Source organism: Petaurus breviceps, unplaced genomic scaffold (genome assembly GCF_028583685.1).
Source record: "Petaurus breviceps papuanus isolate PSGF00001 unplaced genomic scaffold, PetGlider_PUasm1.0 90903, whole genome shotgun sequence".
In the NCBI taxonomy this organism is placed as follows: Eukaryota; Metazoa; Chordata; class Mammalia; order Diprotodontia; family Petauridae; genus Petaurus; species Petaurus breviceps.
This window is the reverse complement of record NW_027187376.1, coordinates 14,532,704-14,556,961: the sequence shown is the minus strand read 5'-3', so window position 1 is coordinate 14,556,961 and position 24,258 is coordinate 14,532,704. Positions and strand designations below refer to the sequence as shown.

The 24,258-nt window shown below is 39.0% G+C and overlaps 2 protein-coding genes and 2 non-coding genes across 5 annotated transcripts in view; 3 read left to right on the top strand and 1 right to left on the bottom strand.

Annotated features, from left to right (window-relative positions):
* The window catches only part of NDUFS1 (NADH:ubiquinone oxidoreductase core subunit S1), a 386,086-nt gene that overhangs the window by 38,147 nt on the left and 323,681 nt on the right, over nt 1-24,258 (bottom strand). The gene's annotated exons all lie outside the window — the stretch shown is intronic.
* On the top strand, nt 370-4,237 carry EEF1B2 (eukaryotic translation elongation factor 1 beta 2). Of its 2 annotated transcripts, XM_069075301.1 has the most exons (6): nt 376-609; nt 1,110-1,232; nt 2,163-2,289; nt 2,809-2,875; nt 3,818-3,943; nt 4,034-4,237. In XM_069075301.1, the coding sequence occupies exons 1-6, from the start codon at nt 530-532 to the stop codon at nt 4,186-4,188; spliced, it is 678 nt and encodes a 225-aa protein (XP_068931402.1). In that variant the 5' UTR covers nt 376-529; the 3' UTR covers nt 4,189-4,237. The 2 variants fall into 2 exon arrangements, with proteins under 2 accessions (XP_068931401.1, XP_068931402.1); XM_069075300.1 differs by lacking the exon at nt 1,110-1,232 and having other exon boundaries at nt 370-609.
* On the top strand, nt 2,651-2,728 carry LOC138151739 (small nucleolar RNA SNORD51). The gene has a single exon (XR_011165899.1). It is a non-coding gene; the product is annotated as a small nucleolar RNA SNORD51 (small nucleolar RNA).
* Nucleotides 3,013-3,147, top strand: LOC138151735 (small nucleolar RNA SNORA41). The gene has a single exon (XR_011165895.1). It is a non-coding gene; the product is annotated as a small nucleolar RNA SNORA41 (small nucleolar RNA).

Genomic DNA, 24,258 nt, shown 5'->3' with positions numbered 1-24,258 from the left:
GCCTGTGGGGCGGGACTGGACTCGGCCGTGTAGTCTGGCGGCTCTGGCGGAGGCGGGGCCAGCCTGGCTCGGCAATCTCCGGAGCCGCCCGGTGACGTTCGGTAATCCTTTATCACTGGGCACCAGGAACTTCGAATGTCACTGGGGCCTGTGGGGGAGGGAGCGGGGGAGAACGAAAATTTTCGAAATGATCATTTTAATTCTTTTCTATCCGCGCATCAGGGAAACAGGTAAAGGGAGAACTACTTGAGGTTTTAACACTCAAGATAACGAATTCTAAAGGCCAATTGGAGCGGGTACCCCTGAGAAGACCTTTGCCCTTTGAACTCCGCCCTCTCTTTCTCGGAGTGGAGGAGCGGAAGGATATGCACTGACCTTATATAAGGGAGTCGCTGATTGCGCACGGCCCTTTTTTCAGTCGGCGGCCGGCGCTAGCGTGTTCACACGCGGCGCTGTTTCCCCACCCCGAGCTCAATTCCTCCTTCGCCGCCGCCACTTTCTCCTCTTCCCGGTCCCTCCCACCACCACCATGGGCTTCGGAGATCTCAAGACACCTGCGGGTCTGCAGCACCTCAATGACTTCTTGGCGGACAAGAGCTACATCGAAGGGTGAGCCAGGACCCCGGGGCGGTGTGCGCTGGGAGACTGGGCGGGTGCAGCGCGGTGGTCGATGAGGGCACGGGAACGAGGCCGCTCCGGCCTGGTGGAAAGCAGGCTGCAGGGGCTTTGGGGACACGGAGGTGGAGGAGAAAGCGGGACATGTCCGGAAGGTCACGGAAGCGGAGGCGGGGGCCAGGCCGGCCCGACCCAGGAGAGGGACACGTGGCAGAAGCACCTGGGCCGGGGCCGAACGGGCCAGAGAAGCCCCTCTAACCCCCGGGGAGGGAAGTGCCCATCTAGGTAACCCCCCTGACTACTGACGCGCCTGGGGATCCAGGGCCCGGCCCTGCCCACGTGTGCGCCATCCTCCCACTCCGGGCTTGACCCTCCTATGCTTCCCGGAAGGCCCATTAAAACTGGCTTGGGGGTCCCCCTTAAAAAGCAGCTGGGCCGCGGGATGCGCCCGTAATCAGCCGGCGGCGTTTACTCATGCCTCCTTCCGTCCCCAGGTTTGTGCCGTCCCAGGCTGACGTTGCAGTATTTGAAGCCGTCGCGGGCCCTCCTCCCGCCGACCTGTACCATGCTCTCCGCTGGTATAACCACATTAAGTCCTATGAGAAGCAAAAGGCCAGGTACGGACGTGCTGGCGTGTGAACTTGGTCCGCAGGAAAGCAGCTCGTAGTCAGGGTGTCAGATTTGGGCCTAGGCTATTTTAGTCGTGCTGAGATGTTGTAAGCTTAATTAATTGCTTGTGCCACCTTGCTAGGCCAAGAGACTGAAGTCCTCCATTTTTTCACAGAACAGGTAGAACATGGACAACAGCAATTCAAGTTTTCCCCACACTGTCCTGCCAATATGCCTCGACCCTGACCTGGGGGGGCCACCTCTGGGGTGAGAGGGTAGTTCATCTATGGCTCATTCATTCAATCCTTGGCCATGCTTCTGAAACTGCCAACAAGGGTGGAAGTTTGGGGAAGTGGACAACCAGTTCACTAAGACGGAACTGAACATACTGTTATGAAATCTCAAACAAAAATGTTCATACTGAAAGATTAAATCATAGTGAGTATTCCATATAATATCTCCCAGGGTAGCAGAGTGGTTTGGGTGTGAGAATCTTTAAAAAAATGAAAATATTTGCAGGGGGTAAAATAGGAATGTTAGTTTTGAGTACTAAAATTGTATTGACTTAAAAGTAATGCTAAAGTTATCTTGTCCTGTTTATAGAGCAGTTTGAGAGTTGAGAGGTCAGTGTTCGTGCCCTTCCCCCATCTCCTGCAATTCCAATTCCTAAAAAGTAGGTCAAAAGTAATCCATTTCAGCTTCTGCATTAGATTTAGATTGAACAGATTAAATGCATCTTAATTGTTAACATTCTGAGTAGTGTTGCAGAAAATGCTCCTTTAAGGTCTCAATTATCATTTTGTAAATTGTTTTAAGGCTGATGTGAGGCATTGGCCTCGGTAAAGACTTTGTTAGTGTTTTGATACAAATTTGATTGAAACATCTCAATTTTAGCATTTGAAGTTAAGTTGAAAATGATAGTGTATTTTTCTTTTAAGCTTGCCAGGAATAAAGAAGGCTTTGGGCAAGTATGGGCCTGCTGATGTGGAAGATACCACCGGAAGTGGAGCTACAGATAGCAAAGATGATGATGACATTGATCTCTTTGGGTCTGATGATGAGGAGGTATGTTATGATATTAAGTAGAACATAGAAACATGGCCTTTTTTTGGTCATTAAGCTTAAAGTGCCCAAAGATGTTTGCTTGTGAGTAGATCTTATTACCTCTCTTAGAAGGCAAACTCATAGGATTTGTAAGATTTCTATCAGGAGTGATAAAATTTATTAAAGAGGAAAAGTTATTTTTGGAGTCCTTGGTAGATATATTCAGTAGTTGACAGATAGCACTGTATAGGTTAGTGTTTTCATAGATAAGTGCCAGTGGAAACACTGGTGTTAAGTTCAAGATTTGGGTATTTTGGAGGTCCTTAAACAATTGATTAGATTATATGGTTAAGCTTTGACTAGTACCTAATTTCAAACCTTACTGGCTACATGATGAATAAAATCAAATCACCATCTTTCGGCTGAATTTGTGATGGAATTGCTTTTTTCTGATTGGCTGGTCCATTTTCTATGTGAATTGTTAATTAATTTTAATAACAGCAAATTAATGCCCTGAAATGTATTGGATTCTCTTCACAGGAAAGTGAAGAAGCAAAGAAGCTAAGAGAAGAACGCCTTGCTCAGTATGAATCAAAGAAATCAAAAAGTAGGTTGTCTTAAGGCTTTTCCTTACAAATGAGAACTTGATATTATAAGCTCACTTTTCCTTGGTAAGCTTGAGTCTTCTGGTTGCACCAACCTGTGCATTCACCACTTAATGGAATTTTAAGAGATAAAGAAAAATTCCACAGCTACTGGTCTGCAGCTGTTCTCATCTGTAGCAGTTGTTGTATTCCACTGTGGAAAAGAAACTGTTACACTGTTAAATCACCTCTTTCTAATGCAAAAGAAAGTGGATTCCTTGTGTGACAAACACCTACTTAGAGGCATTTCAATAGCTAAAGAAAATACTGAATGTCTTTAGCAGTTTTTTAAAGTAAAAGCTTTTTTCCAGAATTCAGTTTTTCTGTAATACAGTAATGTATTTATAACACTGGGGCACATCAAGATTGTGAAATACCTTTTAAGCAGACATACATTTTTATTTGATGTCCATCTGCTTTAAATTCTTATAATTTGAAGGGTCAAGTTAACTTGGGGGGGGGGAGTCAAGGCAGTTGGGGTTACATGACTTGCCCAACGTCACACAACTAGTAAATCTGAGGCCCGGTTTGAAGTCGGGTCTAACTGATTGGAGGGCTGTGCTCTATTTCCTGTGCCACTTAGTTGCCCCCAAATTAACTTTCTTCAAGTTGATCTTAGTTCTCTCAGCTTGAGCCACTATTGGTCAGTGTTTTATTTAATTAGGTGTCAGTAGTTTAACATTTCTTTCACAACTGAGTGTCTTGTCAGAACAGAATACTGTGTGAAAAATGACTAGTCTTTCCCTCCATGAAGTCTACAGTTCAGTGGGGGCAGGTTATGTAAAATAGAAAGCACAGATCGCTACTATTGGGAAGGACAGGTACTCTAAATAACTTAAGGAAGATGGTGGCATTTAGTTTGGACCTTGAATATGTAAGAATTATTAATCTTTTGCCTTCTTTAGAACCTGCAATTGTTGCTAAGTCTTCCATCTTACTGGATGTAAAACCTTGGGATGATGAGACAGATATGGCAAAATTGGAGGAATGCGTCAGAAGCATTCAGGCAGATGGCTTGGTCTGGGGATCTTGTAAGTTGAAACATTAATTTAAGTATTGATTGGTATCAGTCATGAATTTGTATGAGGATTGGAGCCTTATCTTTTGTTTTTCCCCCTCAGCTAAATTAGTTCCAGTGGGATATGGCATCAAGAAGCTTCAGATACAATGTGTGGTTGAAGATGATAAAGTTGGTACAGATATGCTAGAGGAACGGATAACTGCCTTTGAAGACTATGTGCAATCCATGGATGTTGCTGCCTTCAATAAGATCTAAAATTTACCATCCTCAAAAATTACATTTAAATAAAAACATTTGCAAGCAAGACCTTTTTGGGTTTCTGGTCTTAATAGGCCAAAATTGTGTATTCACACTGTTAGAGGGTGATTTTTTTTTTCCTTCACTAGCTCAATTTCCTCCAATTCAAGCCACTTTCCTAGCTTTCATTGATTTCTCATTATCTGCCAGAATACCTTAATAGGTTTTCCCATTCTCTTAATGAGGTGGTTTTTGGAATGTGGTTTGTATGATGGTGAAGGGTATTTACCTAAATTTTTGTAGTAGTATTGCAGGAATTTATAGGATCTTGGGGGCTTTGAGCTGAAAGATTTCACTGAATCTCAATTTGGAAAGGAAGCTGTTAGAGGAGGTGACCTGTTAAAAATTGTCAAATGCCCTTTTTCCTCAAGATTGAAGCATAGAGAATCAGTTAAACTAAGAGGGATGATCTGGGGTTACAACTTTTAAGGTGATAGGGTCTAGGTGATGGTGAGACATTCTACGTTCACATTTTAAATGTAGTCTAGGGGCTTCCTTTGACTTGGTACCCGAGTACTAGATTACCCCAGTGTCAGTAAGGAGCAATGTCTTAAGACTTGATGCCAGGTGCTTAGGCCACTGTTAAAAGTGGTCTTGTTTTTTTGTATTTGATTACATTTTCAGTAAAAAAGCATAACAAGACCTGTTGATTTTATACATATAAAATGTCCTGAAAGGGTGAATTAATTGAAGCCATTGGCATTTATTGGAAAGTTATGGGGGCTAGTATGTATCACATTAGAGCTAGGACAAGATTAGGCAGCTAATTACAAAGGGGGAGGAGTTAGAGAAATTATAAACCTGGGTCATGAGAAGGATGACAATTGAAATAGGGAAGGTTGGAGAAGTAATGGGTTTTGGTGGAGATAATGAAAAGTGATTCATATTGCAACCCTTATTGCTTGATTCTGTTATAGATCTCAACTTTTCCCACCCGAAAATGAAGTTGAACTATTAGTCACTGCCCCCTGCCCATCAGTCTAATGATGGCATCGCTTAGCCACAGCCATGAAGGCGTCAGGGAAGAAGGGGCATGGTGACCATCAGCTTTTTTCAGTGTTGAATGAAACTGATCTAAGTCAGCATGATGAATGTTCTGAGGGGCCAATCCCTACAACTAAATGGAGTAGGTTGGGAGCTTGGTAAATGGGGAAGAGGAAGTGTTGAGACAAATTCCCCAATTGATTGTGGGTGTACTAGTCCATGGAATTGCCATTCTATATTTATGACCTGAAAGGAAAAGCAAAGATAAGAAGAAATATGGGTTTACTGGTTATGCATAAAAGGTGGCTTGTATATCTAAGTCGAATCTTAAAAGGAAGTGGTACAATCAATGTAGCAGCAAAATAATGCATGATCTGCATATTGCCTCAGGAGGGCTTGGTTTTTTTTAGAATAAGTTATTTTTATAGCAATACAATTATTTTTGAACAAATGATGTCCACTTAAGTCCTGTGCATTTCTTACAATTTTTTTTGTTTAATTGTTTCCGAATTTTTCATGACTGTTTGCAGTTTTCTTGGCAAAGATTCTAAAGTGGTTTGCCATTTCATTCCCTAGCTCATTTTGCAGAAGAAAGGCAAACAGAAGTTGAATGTCTTTCCCAGGGTCACAGTTAGCAAGTGTGAGGCCAAACTTGACCTTAGGAAGATGAGTCTTCTGGACTTTGGGCCAGGTACTCCATCCACTTGAACATCTAGCTCATCACTCCCCATTTTTGCAATGTATAGTCCCTGTTCATTCTGGATTAGTGCTATCAATCCTACCCTGTTAAGGCAATGCATTTAAATACTTTTAGTAACAATATTGTGACAGTGTTTTTGCCAATCCTCTGGCCATGTGGTTCATTAGTTTAGGGCAACAACACCCCTTAGCAGTAAATTGTGTTGAAATGAATGACAGCATAGCATAAATGTCTAAAAAAAATTGTCCCTTTCCCCTTAGACTAAGGAAAATTAATAAAGCTTCATATGTAGCTGCATAGTCTAGGAAAACATTTCCACATTGGTTGCATCCAAAACACAAGTGAGAAATATTCATAAGCTCTTCATCTCCGTCTATAGGTATATTTTTCTTTGGACTAGGGTTATACTGCTATTGAGAGTCAGAGTTGTTCTCTAAGTTACCATTACAGTTCTGCTCACTTTGTAGTTCGTCAAGATCTTTCCAGTATCCTCTGAAATGGTCTATTTTGTCACTTCTAGCACAATAATATTGTCACATTTTTTTTTAAAGCGATTGGGGTTTAAGTAACTTGCCCAAGGTTACACGGCCAGTTATTTTGTGTGGGTGTTAAATATCTCAGGCTGGAATCCACCCCTGGTCCTCCTGACTCCAGGGGCCAGCACTCTTACTTTGACACCTAGCCGACCCATATTATCACTTTCTTAAGCTGTAATTTGTTTAGCCATTCCTTGATAGGTTGCCCTGCCTTAGTTTCTAATTATTTTTTTGCTGCTACAAAAAGAATTGCTATAAGTTTTTTTGTGTTTGTATGTAGTTACTTTTCCCCTTTAATCTCCAGGATATAGGCCTCATAGTGGGTGCATTTTTAGTAACTTGGGAAGCACAGTTCCAAATTCATTTCCAGAATGGTGGCCAATTCACAGATCCATCATCAACAGTTCATCTATGGAAGATTACTCCTTTTTTGATCATGGCTTTCAGGTAGTCCAATAATTTTAAAATTATCTCTCCTGGATCTATTTTCCAGATCAGTGGTTTTTTCAATGAGATATTTCACATTGCCTTCCATTTTTTCATTCTTTTGGATCTGTTTTGTAATTATCCTGATTTCTCATAAAGTCATCTTCTATTTGCTCCAATCTTATTTTGAAAGAATTATTTTCTTCAGTGAGGTTTTAAAGTTCCTTTTCCATCTGACCAATTCTGATTTTTAAGGAATTCTCATTGGCTTTTGGGACCTCTTGCCATTTGGGTTCATCTTTTTTAAGGTGTTATTTTCTTCAGTATTTTTTTTGAGGTTTCCTCTAGCAAGCTGTTGACTATATTTTTCATGATTTTCTTGCAACATCCTCATTTCTCTTCCCAATTTTTCGTCTACATCTCTTACTTGATTTTCAAAATCCTTCTTGAGCTCCTCCATGGCCTGGGACCAATTCATATTTTTCTTGGAGTCTTGATGCAGGAGTTTTGACTGTTGTCTGATGGTTCTATGTTTTGATCCTCTTTGTCACCAAAACAAGATTCTGTGGTCTGATTTCTCTTCCTCTTGTCACTTATAGCACAATAATATTGTTACATTCTTAAGCTGTAATTTGTTTAGCCATTCCTTGATAGGAATGTTTGCTTATCTTGCCAGCCAAATACTTGACTTTTGAGTTCTTTGCCATGGTAGAACTCTGCTTCCAGAGTTGAGAGTGCTGTGTCCCAAATTTCTAGGGTTTTGCACAGCTATTGTCAGAGCTGCTGGGGTCCTGCTTCAGAACTATGAGGAGGACTGACTCTTCTATAGAGGATTTACAGGGAAGAGATGATGAGTAAGTGGTGATGGTTTGTAATCTAAACCACTGGAAGAAGCCCTGATCGATTAGTAAGGGTAATCTAGTCTAATCCTTAATTTTACAGATGATGAAATTGATTAAATTATTTGCCCAGAGCAAAAGGGGTAGAGGACGGATTTGACCACAATCCTCAGATATCAGATCCAGCACTCTCTTACCTACACCATGTATCATTGAGTAGTGCCAAGATAGTGAAGGTTTAGGTTCTTCCATGTATTTGGTGTGAAAGTGCTGTTTATGAAAGCAAAGAATGAAATGGTGGATTTCATTTAGTGGAGAATGACTGAAAAGTCTGAGCTTTGAATGTAATGGAGTGTTATTGTACATAAGACATAATGAAAAATGATGAATTCAGAGAAACAAGGGAAGATTTGTATGACAGGATGAAAAGTAAAAGGAAACAGAACCAAGGTTAAGAAAAATGACAGCCCAGGGCACTGGAAAGGGCCACAATATGACTTGTTTCTATATCCCCAAAATTTCTTGCATCTGCCTCCTCCACCCCCAAGGACTTTGTCAGCTCTCACTTGCTTGGATTACTTCAATCATCTCTAAATTGTCTCCCAGCTTCTAGTCCCTCCCCCTTCTGATCTTTTTTCTACACAGCTGCCAAAGTAAATTTCCTAAAACACCCACCTTGGCACTTGACAATAACAATAACAACTAACATATAATGTCTGCTGTGTGCCAGATGACGTGCTGCTAAGTGCTTTTTAACAATTATCTCATTTGATTAACAACAATCCTAGCAGGTAGGTGCAATTATTACCCCCATTTTAGAGGAGGAAACTGAGTCAAACAAGTTAAGTGGCTTGACCAGGGTCACACAGCAAGTGTCTGAGGCTGAATTTGAACTCAGGTCTTGCCTCTAGGCCCAGTACTCTGAGCACTTTAGAGCCCCCTACTGCTCAATAAACTCTGGTGGTTCCATATTGCCTCTCCTCTAGAATCAAATACATACCCCTCTGTTCGTCCTATCTTTCCAATTTACTATACATTTCTCCCCATTCAATACTCTAGCCTCTACCTCTTAGAATTCTTCTTTTCCTTTAAAGCTCAGAACAAACTCCACCCCCCCACCACCAAAAAAAGCAGTTCATATTTATTTTCTATATATTTTGTCTGTATCTCTATGTGTGTCTGTTGTTGCCCCTGGTTAAATGTAAGCAACTTGAAGACAAGGATTACTTCGTATTTGTCCTTGCATTGCCCCCAATTTAGCACAGTGCTTGGCATATAATGGGTGCTTAATAAATGTTGGTTAACTTTATCATTTGCATGGCAACAAACAGTAGCTGCTTCTGTGAGAATATCTATGCCCCAGCAAAAGTCATGAGTAACCAAGGGACTACAGTAGGAATGAGTTAGTTGGGAATCTGTGGAATTGTGTATCTCATGGATGATTTTGGTTTTTTGTCAACATTTCATCTTTGTACTAGGAAATAAACGTGCCAACTTAGATGCCTGCCATTTTTTTTTATGCTTGGTTTAAAGGAATTGATACTATGACCACCTTTAAATATCCAAGCTCTATTAGTAAGAAACTTAGATCTTGAAGACAGATGAAAGTTTAGTTTATCCTCATTTTAGAGTTGAAGAAATAGGCTCAGAGAATTTGTGACTTCCCCAAGGTCAATGAGGTAGCAACACAGGTCCCATTCTATCCCACTTCTACTCAATAAACTCCAATGGCTCCCTATTGCCACCAGGGTCAAATAAAAAAAATGCTTTTTGGGGGGATTCAATGCCCTTAATAATTGAGTCCTATCCTACCTTTTGTTTGTTCTAATAATTAGCTTATTTTTAGTTTTCAACATTCACTCCCATAGGATTTTAGTTTTAAATTTTCTCCTCACCTAGATGCTGTGCAATCTGACATAGGCTCTACTTATACATTCATATTAAACATATTTTCACATTTGTCATGATGTAAAGAAGAATTGTAACTAATGGGAGGAACCAAGAGAAAGAGGAAACAAAACAACAAAAGAAAAGGAGAGCAGATAGCATGTTTCCATCTGCAATCAGACTCCGAAGTTCTTTCTCTGGACTTGGATAGCCTTTTCTGTCCTGACTCTTTTGGAGTTGTCTTAGAGCCTTTCGTTGCTGAGAAGAGCAAAGTCTGTCAAAGTCAGTCATCACAAAATGTGGCTTTTACAGTGTACAATGTTCTGGTTCTGTTCACCTCACTCTGCATCAGTTCCTATAAGTCTTTCCAGCTTTTTCTGAAATTTGCCTGCTCTTCATTTCTTACAGTACAGTACTATTCCATTATGTTAATTTACCACAACTAGTTCAGTCATTCCCCAGTTGATGGGCATTCCCTCAATTTCCAATTCTTTGCCACCACAAAAAGAGCTGCTAGAAATATTTTTGTACATGTGGGTCCTTTTCCCTTCTCTTTGATCTTTGAGATACAGACCTAGAAGTGGTATTGCTGGGTCAAATAGTATTCACATCTTTATAGCCCTTTGGGCATAGTTCCAAATTGCTCTCCAGAATGGTTGGATCAGTTCAGAACTCCACCAACAATCCATTAGTGTTCCAATTTTCCCCACGTCTTCTCCAGCATTTATCATTCTTCCTGTTTTGTCATGTTAGCTAGTCTGATAAGTGTGATGTAGTTTCTCAAAGTTGTTTTGATTTGTGTTTCTCTAATCAATAGTGATTTGGACCATTTTTTCATATGACTATAGATGGCTCTAATTTCTTCATCTGAAAACTGCCCATTTTTATGATCTCTCTGGAAGATAGCCTTAGTAGTGGTATTGCTGGGCTAAGGAATATTTAAAGTTTTATGGCCTTTGGGGCATAGTTCCAAATTGCCCTCCATAATGGCTGAATCAGTTCACAATTCCAACAGTGCATTAGTGCTCCAATTTTTCCACATCTTCTCCAACATTTATCATTTTCCTGTTTTGTCATGTTAGTCAATCTGATAGGTGTGATTGTAGTACCTCAAGGGTGTTTTAATTTGCATTTCTGTAATCAATAGTGATTTAGAGCATTTGTTCATATTAAATTTCTTCTTCTGAAAACTGCCTGTTCATATCCTTTGACCATTTATCAATTGGACAATGACTTGCATTCTTATATATTCAACTCAGTTCTCTATATATTTTAGAAATGAGGCCTTTATCAGAGACACTGGCTGTAAAAATTATTTCTCAGCTTTTTGCTTTCTTTCTAATTTTGGTTGCATTGGCTTTGTGCAAAAATTTCAATTTAATATAATCAAAATCATCCATTTTGCATTTCATAATGTTCTCTATCTCTTGTTTGGTCATAAATTCTTCCCTTCTCCATAGATCTGACAGGTAAACTATTCTTTGCTTTCCCAGTTTGCTCATAGTATGAGTCTTTATATCTAAATCATGTACCTATTTTGACTTTATCTTGGTATAGAATGTGAGATGTTGATCAATGCCTAGTTTCTGCCATACTATTTTCCAGTTTTCTCAGAAGTTTTCATTAAATAGTGAGTTCTTATCCCAGAAGCTGGAGTCTTTCGATTTATCAAATAGTGGATCACTATAGTCCATTGACCATTGTGTCTTGTGATCCTAACCTATTCCGTTGATCCACTACTCTACTTCTTAACTAGTACCAAGTAGTTTGGATGATTTCTGCTTTATAATAGAGTTTAAGATCTAGTATGGTGTAAGCACAAACAAGGTAGGAATTTTGTTGTTTTTTTTCTTCTTGTTGTTGGAGTTCAGTTTCCCAGGCTCAGGCTAAATTTTAAACATCTGAAGGATTAATCTTCTTTGAACCCTGACAATTCACAGCTGTGCTGAATCAAGTAGGTTTCATGCCTTCTGGCTCTGAGTCAATCAAGGGACTAGTCTTTCTTATATATTCTGGGAGGTTGGCATTTTGCTTTGGGATTACTCTCAAGAGAAGAATCTTTTGATATCCTGGTTGAGACTCGGAGTAAATGTATGTTCAGAGCCTCCTGACTACTCAGATGTTGTCTGTGTTCCCTCAACCCAGTGATGTATGTAAAGTGTATAGCAATATTGCTGTATCAGACAGTTGGAGCCCTCTTTGTTGGTATTTGTGCTAATTTCTCTGCTTGTGTTTTCTCTGTTTGTATTTTCTCCAAGTTCAGGGTGCTGACCTTTCCCCTGAACTAGTGAATGCATTAAAAGTAGGATTGTTAAACCCTTTTTGGGCAGTCTTTCTTTTAAGAGCAGATCAAAGAACCTGTGCTAGCAGGGTGTGCTAAGGTGCTTGCTATTACATACAGCTAGGCCACCTTCCCTTGCATTTCTTTTTATTAATTCCCTTGATATTCTAGACCTTGTTGTTCCAGATGAATTTTGTTATTATTTTTCTAGCTCTATAAAATATTTTTTTGGTAGTTTGATTGGTATGGCACCGAATAAGTACATTAATTTAGGTAGAATTGTCATTTTCATTATATTAGCTCAGCCTACCCATGAGCAACTGATATTTTCCCAATTATTTAGATCTAACTTTATTTGTGTGAAAAGTGTTTTGTAATTGTGTTTATATAATTCCTGTGTTTGTCTTGGCAGGTAGATTCCCAATATTTTATAATGTCTACAGTAACTTTAAGTAGAATTTCTCATTCTATCTCTTCCTATTGGGCTTTGTTAGTAATATATACAAATGCCAATGATTTGTGTCCAACTTTGCTAAAATTGTTTATTATTTCAAGTAGTTTTTTACTTGATTCTGTAGGATTCTCTAAGTATGTCATCATATCTGCAAAGAGTGATAGCTTTCTTTTTTGCCTATTCCAATTCCTTCAATTTCTTTCTCTTCCCTTATTGCTAAAGCTAACATTTCTAGTATGATATTGAATAACATTAGTGATAATAGGAATCCTTGTTTCATCCCCAATCTTATTGAAAATGCTTCTAGCTTATCTCTGTTACATATAATACTTGCTGATAGTTTTAGGTAGATGCTGCCTATCATTTTAAGGAAGACTTATTCTTATCCATTTATTCTTATGCTCTATAGTGTTTTTAATAGGAATGGGGGTTGTATTTTGTCAAAAGTTTTTTTCTGCATAATTTGAGATAATCATGTGATTTCTGTTAGTTTTGTTGTTGATACAGTTAATTATGCTGATAGTTTTCGTAATATTGAACCAGCCCTGCATGCCTGGTATAAATCCTACCTGGTCATAGTGTATTATCCTCACTGCTCAACATTTCTTATAGCTCAACAGTATTACATTACATTCATATACCACAACTTGTCTAGCCATTCCCCAACTGATGGGCATCCCCTCAATTTCCAATTCTTTGCCACCACAAAAAGAGCTGCTAGAAATATTTTTGTACATGTGGGTCCTTTTCCCTTTTCTTTGATCTCTTTGAGATACTGACCTAGTAGTGGTATTGCTGGATCAAAAGGTATGCACAGTTTGGTTGCCCTTTGGGCATAGTTCCAAATTGCTCTCCAGAATGGTCGAATCAGTTCGCAACTTCACCAACAGTGCATCAGTGTCCCAATATTCCCACATCCTCTCCAACATTTACTGTTTTCCTTTTCTGTTATATTAGCCAATCTGCTAGGTGTGAGGTGGTGCCTTGGAATTATTTTAATTTGCATTTCTCTAATCTATAATGATTTAGAGCATTTTTCTTTTACATAATTATAGCTAGAAGGTCTGTCATTATTTTTGTAAAAAGTGGCTTGTAGTTGTATTTGCTGTATTTCACTGCATAATTGTCATGGATTCTATGCCAAATTTTTCATTAAAAAATATTATATGAAGCTTTAAAAATTATGGCAGGTATTACTTGTCTTTTAGTTTTCTGCCAGTCTAGCACCAACTTTTCACTCACTGAAAAATATCTTTCTGCAGCTGTTTCCATGCTGTTCAGCAAACATAATCACTTTCAGCAGAATAGTTTTTATATTTACCCATAATCAGAAAGAAATGTTTCACATGTTAATGTATCACTGGCAGACAAAATGTACAGTTTAGCTAGCATAGAAAGAAGCAAATTTTACCACATCACGTGACTTATATTCATGGTAGGTTTGGCCTGCCCACTAGTTCCCCTTGCCCCTAGCATTCTTCATTGGGTTGAGTGAAATGCCATTAGCATTGCAACTCTCTGAACAAACTGTTCAAGTTGGCTTTCAGAAATATGCTGACAATGCAAGGCTTGTGGCTCCTAATGTGTGAGCTATATATGCCACTGGTGAATACATTGCTGCTCTGTTTACCTTTTAAGCAGTGTGACAAACAGAATTATTCCATATGATGATGAAAGTTTACAAACCAATTTTCTGGACTGAAAAAACCCCCACGAACCCAACAGAATAGGATGATTAGGCAATGCCGTCGATTATAGGGTGAAATATGGGTTTTTGCTGACTTAAGTTTATGAAAGAAGTAAAATCATTATATTCGTTATGCTGCCATTATTCAAAGCAAGCATAGATTCAGCCAAATATTTTAAGTTTAACTTGTTAGCACGTGAGTAGAGTCTACCTTAAGAACCACCAGAGGGCAGCATTTATGTTATCAGACAATAGACTGAGAGAATTTGACTTGGAACTAACTGAATATAGCAGAAAACTGATTAGAAAGAAAAAGAGAAGGAAATCTACAGTAGACTAAGGCAGGATCTCTAAATGACTTAAGCTAATCTTCCTTTCAGTTTTATGTATCTTAATTCATTTAAATATTTGGACACCTAACTCAAAGGCACTTAAAAACGACATGTACTTTGGAATCACAATTGTTGAATTTTCAATAAAAATTGTGTATAGTTGCAAAAACAAACCAAATAAACAAACACTATGTCTTTCAATTATCTAGTAATGCACACAAGATTTGGTTTCACAGTGCAGCTGAGTGACATTGCAATGGAGGGAAAATAAAACTTATCTGTAAGTAGACACAGAATTGATGGCCTTCATATTCCCAGCAAGTGACAGAGAGGAGCCATGAGAAAGATGAAAGTTAGACCTAGAGTTAAGTCCAGTTGCCTGGATTTGAACCTCTATTCTTCTGCTGTGCTATCTACCTGTGTGACCTTAATTTTTCACTTTCTGGTCTCCTCTTTCCTTATCTGTAAAATGAGAGTTAGACTGTTAAGCATGACTGACACAGTACTTGCAGCTTATTTGATCCCATGAGATAAATACTGCTATCAAACTAACTTTACAGAAGGGGAAACTGAGGTTTAGAGCATTTCAGTGACTTGTTCATGATCACGAAAGTAGGTCCGTTCCAGTTTTAAATGAATGGTTTTATGGACTTTTTATAGGGTAAGATCTTTGTCTCTAAGAGTTTCCTTTTCTTAATTTCTTTGTGGGGTAAACTAATTTCCCTATGCCTGATCACATCCTTCTATGAGCAGCAGTTATGGCTAAAGTCTGAATGTGAAACTTGATTTCTTGGGTGAAAATCAAGTATAATGAACAATCTTTTCACTGCTATTTTCACTACTTCTTCCCCAATAGTTAACTAAACATTCTATTTTAAAATCTTTTCCAGGCCTATAGTTTACCTTTATTAGATCACAACCCTAAGTTACTTTTCCTATTGCTTCATTCTTAATGTTTTTCCTTTTTGTTATTTCAAATTTGTGGATGAGGAGTGGAATCATCACATTATATCTTGTTTTTGTAGTAAAAATGAATAGCAAGGACCTTTTTCTTTTTCTTTCCAAAGCAGTTGCATATGTTATGCTCTAATGTGTTGTTCAGTTGTGTCCAATTCTTCATGACCCATTTTGGGGTTTTCTTGGCAAAGATAATAGAGTGGCTTGTAATTTCCTTCTCCAGTTCATTTTACAGATGAGGAAACCGAGTCAAACAGGGTTGAGTGACCTGCCCAGGATCACACAGCTAGTAACTGCCAGAGTTGGGGTCATGAAGATGAGTCTTCCTGATTCTTGGCCTGGGATTCTATCTATTATACCACCTACCTCCTCATTCTCAAACTTGTCTATCTTTTTAGGCCACTCTATGGTGCAATAGATAGAGGGTGGATCCTGGAGTTAAAATCCTACCTTAAACACCTACTAGCTGTGTGACCTTGGGCAAGTCACTTTACTTCTCTTTGCCTAATTTTCCTCTTCTGCAAAATGAGGACATTATTGCCTATCTCCAGTATTGTTGTGAGGATCAAATGAGATATTTGTAAAGGGCTTAGCACAGTGCCTGGCACATTATTATTATTATTATTATTATTATTTTTACTATTAGTAGTAACAATAATAAAATTCTTTGACTTACATACATAGATACACAGTTCATCATTGGGACCACATGAGGAGGTTTGGCTGTACTTCATTAAGAGAATGATTGCATTTTCACTGACTGTCCTCCATGATGGGAATCCTTTCTCTCCTTACCTCTACCTCCATCTTGCCTTGGTCTCCTTCAAGGCTCAGATCGAATCCCTCTCCATTTCCTAGTGGCCTTCCTCTTGGGTTACCTCCTGCTGTACAGTACATATTTGCATATACAAAGTTGTTTGTTTATTGCCTCTCCCTTGAGGAAGTGAGTTTCTTGAATACGTAGATGACGTTTTTGCCTCTCTTTGTATTCTTAGCACTTAGCATAGTGCCCGGTGCTATACATAGTGCACATAGTAGGTGCATGTTGGCGAGCTAAATTATTTGTGTAGCTCATTTCTTTTTTTTTTAAGCAACCGGGGTTAAGTAACTTGCTCAAGGTTACACGGCCAGTTATTTCTGGGTGTGGTGCTGAGTATCTGAGCCCGGATTTGATCCCCAGGTCATCCCGACATTGGAGCTGGTGCTCTTACTCGCTGAGCCACCTGGCTGCCCCTAAGCAATTGGGGTTAAGTAACTTGCTCAAGGTTACACGGCCAGGTGTTTCTGGGTGGGTGCTAAGTGTCTGAGCCCGGGATTCGATCTCCAGGTCATCCCGACACTGGAGCCCTTGCTCTTACTCGCTGTCCTACCTGGCCACCCCTGTAGCTCATTTCTTATGAGAGCTGGTGGTATGGTAAAGTGTTTGGACTTGGTACAGAATAAATGGGTATGTCATTGTTGGTCCTTCCTCATTGTCCCTTTGAGTTATGGTTGGTTTGACAGTTTTCATGTGAATCTATTAAGGGATGGAACAATTTCGTGATGCTTTGTGGGGTATACCTGGACAATTCTAAGATTTGTTTTTTATCGTTCAGGAAGTAAAACATACAGATTACTACTTAGGTAATAATAAAGATAGTATGTGATTAAATTGCCCAAATGAATGTTCTTGGAGTTCAGAAAAGGACGAAGTCGTAAGGGATGGTTTTGTAGAGGAAGTGGGTCTTGAGCTGGGCCTCAGAGGATAGAAAGATTTTTAGAAATTTGGAAAAGCAATTTGGTACTATGCCCTAAAATATCCTTTGTCATAATGATACCACTATTATAATGATTCTCTGAAGTGATCACAGAAAAGGGAAATGGACCCATAGAATAAAAAATATTTATAGCAGCTCCTTTTTGTGATAGCCAAGCTAAGGGGATGCCTATCATTTAGGGAAAGACTGAAAAAAGAATAGACTTAAGGCCCTGGTTGTCCTCCCCTGAACAATCTCTAGCTTATCAGCCTCCTTCTTAAACCACAGAACTAAACACAATACTCCAGAGGTATTCTAAGAGGAACCCAGCAGTGGCAGGATCATTTTGCTATTCCAGAAATTGATACCCCTCTTATTGCAGGTCAAGATTGTGGATTTTTTTTTTGTCTGCTATGTAACACTGGACTCATGATGAACTTACAGTCCCTTAGGTCTACCAGATCTTTTTCAGAATAGCTGTTGTCAAACCACATCTTCCCCATCTTATACTTGTGAAATTGACTTTTTATGCCAAAGTATTGAACTTTACATTTATTCTTATTGAATTTCAACTTTGAAAAATAACACATGCATTTATTACTAAATCAGTCAATATATTGCATGGATGCAAATGAGCATGAGTAGTCTCTTCAGCAATAAGTTTCTTTATATTTGTACCTTAGTAGATAGCTCATATTTTTTTTTTTCTTTTTCCTTTTTTTCTTTTTGGAGGGCAATTGGGGTTAAGTGCCATGCCCAAAGTCACATGACTAGTAAGTGTGTCAAGCTTCTGAGGCTGGATTTAAACTCAGATCCTCCTGACTCCAGGGCCAGTGCTCTATTCACTGTGCCACCTAGCCACCCCAGCTCATACTTTTTATGAGGAGTGGTGGCATGGTAAAATGTTTGGACTTGGTACAGAATAAATGTGTATGTTATTACTCTGATAACTTGGTCCTTCTCCATTGTGTCTTTGAGTTGTGATTGATATTATTGACAGTTTTCATGAGAATCCACTAAGAGATGGGACAATTTAACTTCTGTATCTTTGCAAGAAATTTCTTTTTCCTAAAAGTCTTGTGGGAATACATGCTGAGGAGGTTGCTGCTAAACTTGTACCACAGTGGAAAAATAAATGAAAGAGGCTTGAATTTCATCTAATTAGGTTTAGCCCAATGCTTTATCATTTTGGATACTGATTCTATCATTGAGTGAATTAGCTAGCATAATGTCATCTACAAATTTGGTGAGCAAACCATCCATGCCTTTATTGGAAAAATGCCCCCCCCCCCCAAGAAAGGAAAATTATTCTCATTGGAGGGATTATGAGGTAGGTGGGAAGGAGAGGGATACTAGGGATAGGGTAGCCTCCTCCCAAGAAAGAAACAAAAAGAAAGAAAGATGATAAATCAACAAGAATTTATAAAGCAATTTTATTTTGTTCCAGGCATTGTGCTAAGCTCTGAGAATACAAGGGAACAGAAAGAAGGTCAGAAAGAATCACAGACAAGAAAGTCAGCTTTGAAAGTCACACATTGAATTGATTAGATACTTAAAAAGAAATGTAAGTTGTATATAACAGATTCATAGTTACATGTATATTCTTCTTTTTCCATTTTATTCTGGATATGGAATTACCTATTTTATTTGGTGTTTGTTAAGTTCAGAATAAAAATACATTAAAACATTTTAAACACATTTTAAAAATAGAAGACCAAGCACAGATTCCAAGGGTACCTCATTGGAGATCTCCTGCCACATTGACATTAACAACTACTTTTTGATTCTTGGCATATAACCAGTTCTGAATCTGATTGTTTTATCACATCCAATACACTTCACTCCATCTTCTTCATAAGAATTGTATGAAATAACTTGTCAAAAGTTTTGCTGAATTTTAGGTAAATTATATCCATAGCATTTCTTTTACCTACTACCTTAATATTCCTGTCAAAAAAGGAAATGAGCCCTACCTATTTTTAATGGTCACACTTATCTCTTTATGGTCATTGCTTCCTTTTTCTAGATGTTCATATACCATCCCTTTAGTGATCCAATTTCCCAGGAAGTGAAGTCAAGCTCACTGGCCTGTAATTGAAAGACACCATTCTCTTTTCTTTTATAAATATCAGGACAACTTGGTCTTCTCCAATCTTATGTCACCTCTCCTATTTTATAATGATTTTTCAAATAGTACTTTTTTTTTAATCAAATGCTTTATTAACTTCTAGTTTTTATATCATTCATTTCTGCAAGAGTTTGAGTTACAAATTTTCTCCCTGTTTTCCCCCTACCCACCACCCCAAAATAGCGATCCCACTGGATATCCCCTCCTCCAATCTGCTCTCTCCCATATCTTCTCCCATACCCCCTCCAACTTTCCAGTAGGGCACAGTGGATCTCTATGCCCCAGTGCCTGTATATCTTATTTCCCAGTTACATGTAAAATAATATTAATAATAGTATATATACATACATACATATATATATATATATTTTAGATTTTGCTTTTTGGAGGGGGGAAGGTAGGGCAATTGGGGTTAAGTGACTTGCCCAAGGCCACACGGGTAGTTTTGTGGTAAGTGTCTGAGGCTGGATTTGTATGTATATATATAAACATTTCATTTTAAAGCTTTGAATTCCAGATTCATTCCCTTCCTCCCTTGTCACCCACCCTTACTGGGAAGATAAGCAATTCAAGATAGGTTGTGCATGTGTAGCTATGCAAAACATTTCCATAGTGGACATATTGTAAAAGACTGACTATATATTCCCTCCCTCCTATACCACCTCCCACTTGTTCTGTTCTCTACTTTGATCCTGTCCCTTTTCAAAAGTGGGTGCTTCCAAGTTCCCTCCCCCCCATCCTGCCCTCCCTTCCATCATCCCCCATCTCATCCCCTTTCCCCCTACTCTCCTATAGCGTGAGATACCCTATTTAGTATGTATGTCATTCCTCCCTGAGCCAAATTCAATGAGAATAAGGTTGACCCATTCCCTTTTGCCTTCCTGTTCTTCCCCTCCATTGTTTTTTGTTTTTGTTTTCCTTTTTGGAGGGCAATTGGGGTTAGGTAACTTGCCCAAGGTCACACAGCTAGGTTTTTTTGTGTGTGTTAAGTGTCTGAGGCTGGATCTGAACTTAGGTCCTCCCGACTCCAGGGCCAGCACTCTACTCACTGTGCCACCTAGCCGCCCCTCTTCCCCTCCATTGTGACCATTTCCCCTTGCCTCTTCTATATGAGATAGTTTACCCCATTCTGTCTCTCTCCATCTCCTCTCATTATATTCCTCTCTCACCTCTTCATTTCACCTTTTAAGTATCATCCCTTCCTATTCAATTGGTCCTGTGCCCTTTATCTATATATACTTGTACATATATATATACACATACACACATTCACATATGTATTCACATGCCCATATGCCCTCCTATATAGACATATATATGTATATATATACACACACACATACACACACACACACACACACACACACACATATATATATATATATATATATATATATATATATATATATACATTTCTATTCCCTTCAACTATTCTCATACTGAGAAAAGTTTCATAAATTACAATAATAATTTTTCCATGTAGGGATGTAAATAGTTCAACTTTGATAAGTTCCTTATGATTTCTTTTCCCTGTTTACCCTCTCATGCTTCTCTTGCTTCTTGTATCTGAATGTCAAATTTTCTATTCAACTCTGATTTTTTTCATCAAGAATGCTTGAAAGTCCTCTATTCCACTGAATGACCATATTTTCCCCTGAAACATGATACTCAGTTTTGCTGGGTAGGTGATTCTTGGTTTTAATCCCAGCTTTTTTGACCTCCAGAATAACATATTCCAAGCCCTTTGATCCCTCAGTGTAGAAGCTGCCAGATCCCGTGTTATCCTGATTGTGTTTCCACAATATTCAAATTGTTTCTTCCTGGCTGCTTGTGATATTTTCTCCTTGATCTAGGAATTCCAGAACCTGGCTATAATATTCTGGAACCTGGTTATAATATTCCTAGGAGTTTTCTTTTGGGGATCTTTTTCAGGAGGTGATCAGTGGATTCTTTCAACCTCTATTTTGCCCTCTGGTTCAAAAACATCAGGGCAGTTTTCCTTGAGAATTTTTTGGAGGATGATTTCTAGGTTCTTTCTGTGATCATGGCTTTCAGATAGTCCAATAATTTTTAAATTCTCTCTCCTGGATCTATTTTCCAGGTCAGTGGTTTTCCCAACGAGATATTTCACATTGTCTTCTATTTTTTTCATTTGTTTGGATCTGTTTAATAGTATCTTGATTTCTCATAAAGTCACTAGCTTCCATTTGCTCCAGTCTAATTCTAAAGGAATGATTCTCTTCAGTGAGCTTTTCAGATTCTTTTTCCATCTGTCAAATTTGAGTTTTTAAGGCATTCTTCTCCTCATTGCCTTTTTGAGCCTCTTTTGCCATTTGAGTTAGTCTAATTTTTAAGGTGTTATTTTCTTCAATCAGGTTATTGACTCATTTCATAATTTTATTGCATGGTTCTCATTTCTCTTCCCAATTTTTCCTCCACTTCTATTATCTGGTTTTCAAAATCCTTCTTAAGGTCCTCTATGACCTATAACCAGCTCATATTTTTCTAGGAAGCTTTTGGTTCGGGAGTTCTGACTTCACTGCCCTCCTCCTGTTTCATGCTTTGATCCTTTTTGTCCCCAAAATAGGAGTGTAAAGTTGGGTTGCTCTGTTTGCTTTGCTTCCTTTGCCTGCTCATGTCACCACTCAATTACTTGACTTCTGGGCTTTTTGCCACAGTAGGACTCTGCCACCAGACAGGGGAGCTTTGTCCCAAATGGTGGGGTCTTCTTAGCTGCTGAAGGTACTAGTTGGATGCCTTCTCTGAAGCCTCCACATGCTCTGGCAAGCTGGTCACACACCCCAGGACCTCCACCCTAGACAGCAATTCAGATCCAAGCATGTTAAAGCAAGAGTGATTACCACTCGGACTAGTCACTTGGTTCCCCTAAAATCTGCAGGCCAGGACCTGAAGCTGCCACGTGGAGTCAGCCGCATGGCCGCTGCACCTCAGCAGCTTCTCACCCTGGGGCAAAGGCCAACTGCACTCCCAACTACCAGATTCCAAAGTCCACACTGCACTGCCCTCTCACTTTGTCCTTAGCATCTAGGGTTGATAATTCTGGAAACCACCACAGCTGTTGGTGATCTGAAGTCCCTGCAGCCCGCAGCCGGCAGCTAGTCAGGCTGGCTCTGAGGCTAAAACCTCCTGCTGGAGTGGGGCTGGGGGTCGGCTCCCAGAGTGCTGTGCTGGCTGCTACCTGCCAGCCTGTCGGCCTGTCCTCAGTGGGAGGTTATCTTCTCTGTGTCATTTTGTGTGTTCTGTAGCTCCAAAGTTTGTTCAGAGTCACCTTTTACATGAATTGGAAGATATGGGAGCCCCACAGAAGTCCTGTTTCTACTCTGCCATCTTGACTCCACCCCCCCCCCCCACCCAAGCCCAAATAGTACTAAAAAGAAATAAGGAAAGAACTAGCTGACCTTCATAAATCCAAGATGAAGTACATCCTCAGGAACTAGAAAATTCTCAGGTGTGATTTCTAAGGCTCCTTCTAGATCCATCAATATGTAATTTCTCATTTTCATAGGCTTTTGGAACTAGGGCTAGAGGGGATCTCCGAAATTATTTGTCCAACTCCCTTCATCTCACAAATGAGAAAACTGAAGCTCAGCAAAGTTAAGTGACTTGCTCAAGGTCACACAAGATTTGATTCTAATTATGGATCTAGAGGTTCCTGTTAAAGACCTTGCCTTTAGTGCTTTCATTTAATTTGCTTAATGGGGAACATTTTTCTTTTTTCCTTTTTTTTTACTTGCTCTTAGAGATACTGGCATATTTTAAATATGAAAATAAAATTTAAACCTAGAAATTTCAAGAATGGAAGAGTTGGTGTCTATTAACTTGAAGGTTAACAGGCTCTAATATACTGCAAGTGCTCCTCATTTGGGGTTTCATAATCATTAAGTAAATGGTTTAATGTGTGTTGGCATTTGGCTTATTTGTAACAGTCTTTTGAGTAAAACCACTCAGAAACAGAACTGATGTTGTCAATTCTGATTTCTTAGCTGGAGGAATCAAAGCTTCAAATTAACAGTGGCAATCAGAAAAGAGGGGCCTGCCATTTCTTTCATTTTAAACAGCTTGGAATTGGGATTGTTGAGGGGAAGCACTAGAAAAAACAACTTCATAATATGAAGGGTTGACATAAAAAAATTCATTTTTAAAAATTTCTTTTTTTTTTCTAGACTGTGATATAAGTGGAAAGAATTGTGAACACGGAGTCAGGAAAATTAGATTCTAATCCTGGCTGCAATACTCACCAGCCATGTGATCCTGGGCAGTCACATAGCCTTGGTTTGCTCATCCATAAAATGGGTATATCAATACTTGTACTTTCTATTTCAACAGGTTGTTGAGAGGCAAATACTTTGCAAACCTCAAGATATTAACACATTTTATCGTCCTGTATGAATACTTCTAGGAAATGTTCCAAAGAATTTTTTTTTCCTAATGATTTTTTTTTTTTTACTTTTCTAACTTTATTTAGAATTACAGAATGTTACAGCTGGAAGGAAGTTAGAAGTCATCTTGGCCAAGGCCTTCATTTTGCAGAAGAGGAAGCTGAGTCTCAGAGAAGCAACATGGCTAGCAAGAACATACAGGTAGGTTAGTGGCAGAAACAGAATTAGAATTCAGGTCTTCTGAGTTTTTCTACTATGCCAGGCTGCTCCCTGTTACAACTTTTTTTTTCATTTTTGAACTTACACACACACACATACACAAACACACACAATGAGCTTTTTCAAATATCAAGAAGAACAGATAACTAGGGATAGTACATGAAACCATGAATTTCTATGATCTGTTTCTTTTTCAATACATGACTTTATGATGGTCTGTGTGGGAATAACTTCTGAAGTGAAAGTTTAGTTTATTTCATACCTGCATGATAACAATAGCTTCTGACTGGTCCTCCTGTCTTGATCTCTCTCCACTATAATCCATCCTTTGCTCAGCTGCAAAAGTGATGTTTCTAAAAGCATAGACCTGTCACTCCCTTCCGTTACTCAGCCTACTCCACTGGCTCTCTGTCCCCTCTAGGATCAAACATAATCTCCTCTATTTGACCTTTAAAACCCTTC

Coding starts and splice junctions, on each gene's coding strand:
- EEF1B2 (XM_069075301.1), top strand. CDS start 530: ATGGGCTTCGGAGATCTCAAGACACCTGCGGGTCTGCAGCACCTCAAT. Junction 1,233..2,162: donor TATGAGAAGCAAAAGGCCAG/GTACGGACGTGC, acceptor TTTTCTTTTAAG/CTTGCCAGGAATAAAGAAGG. Junction 2,876..3,817: donor TGAATCAAAGAAATCAAAAA/GTAGGTTGTCTT, acceptor TGCCTTCTTTAG/AACCTGCAATTGTTGCTAAG.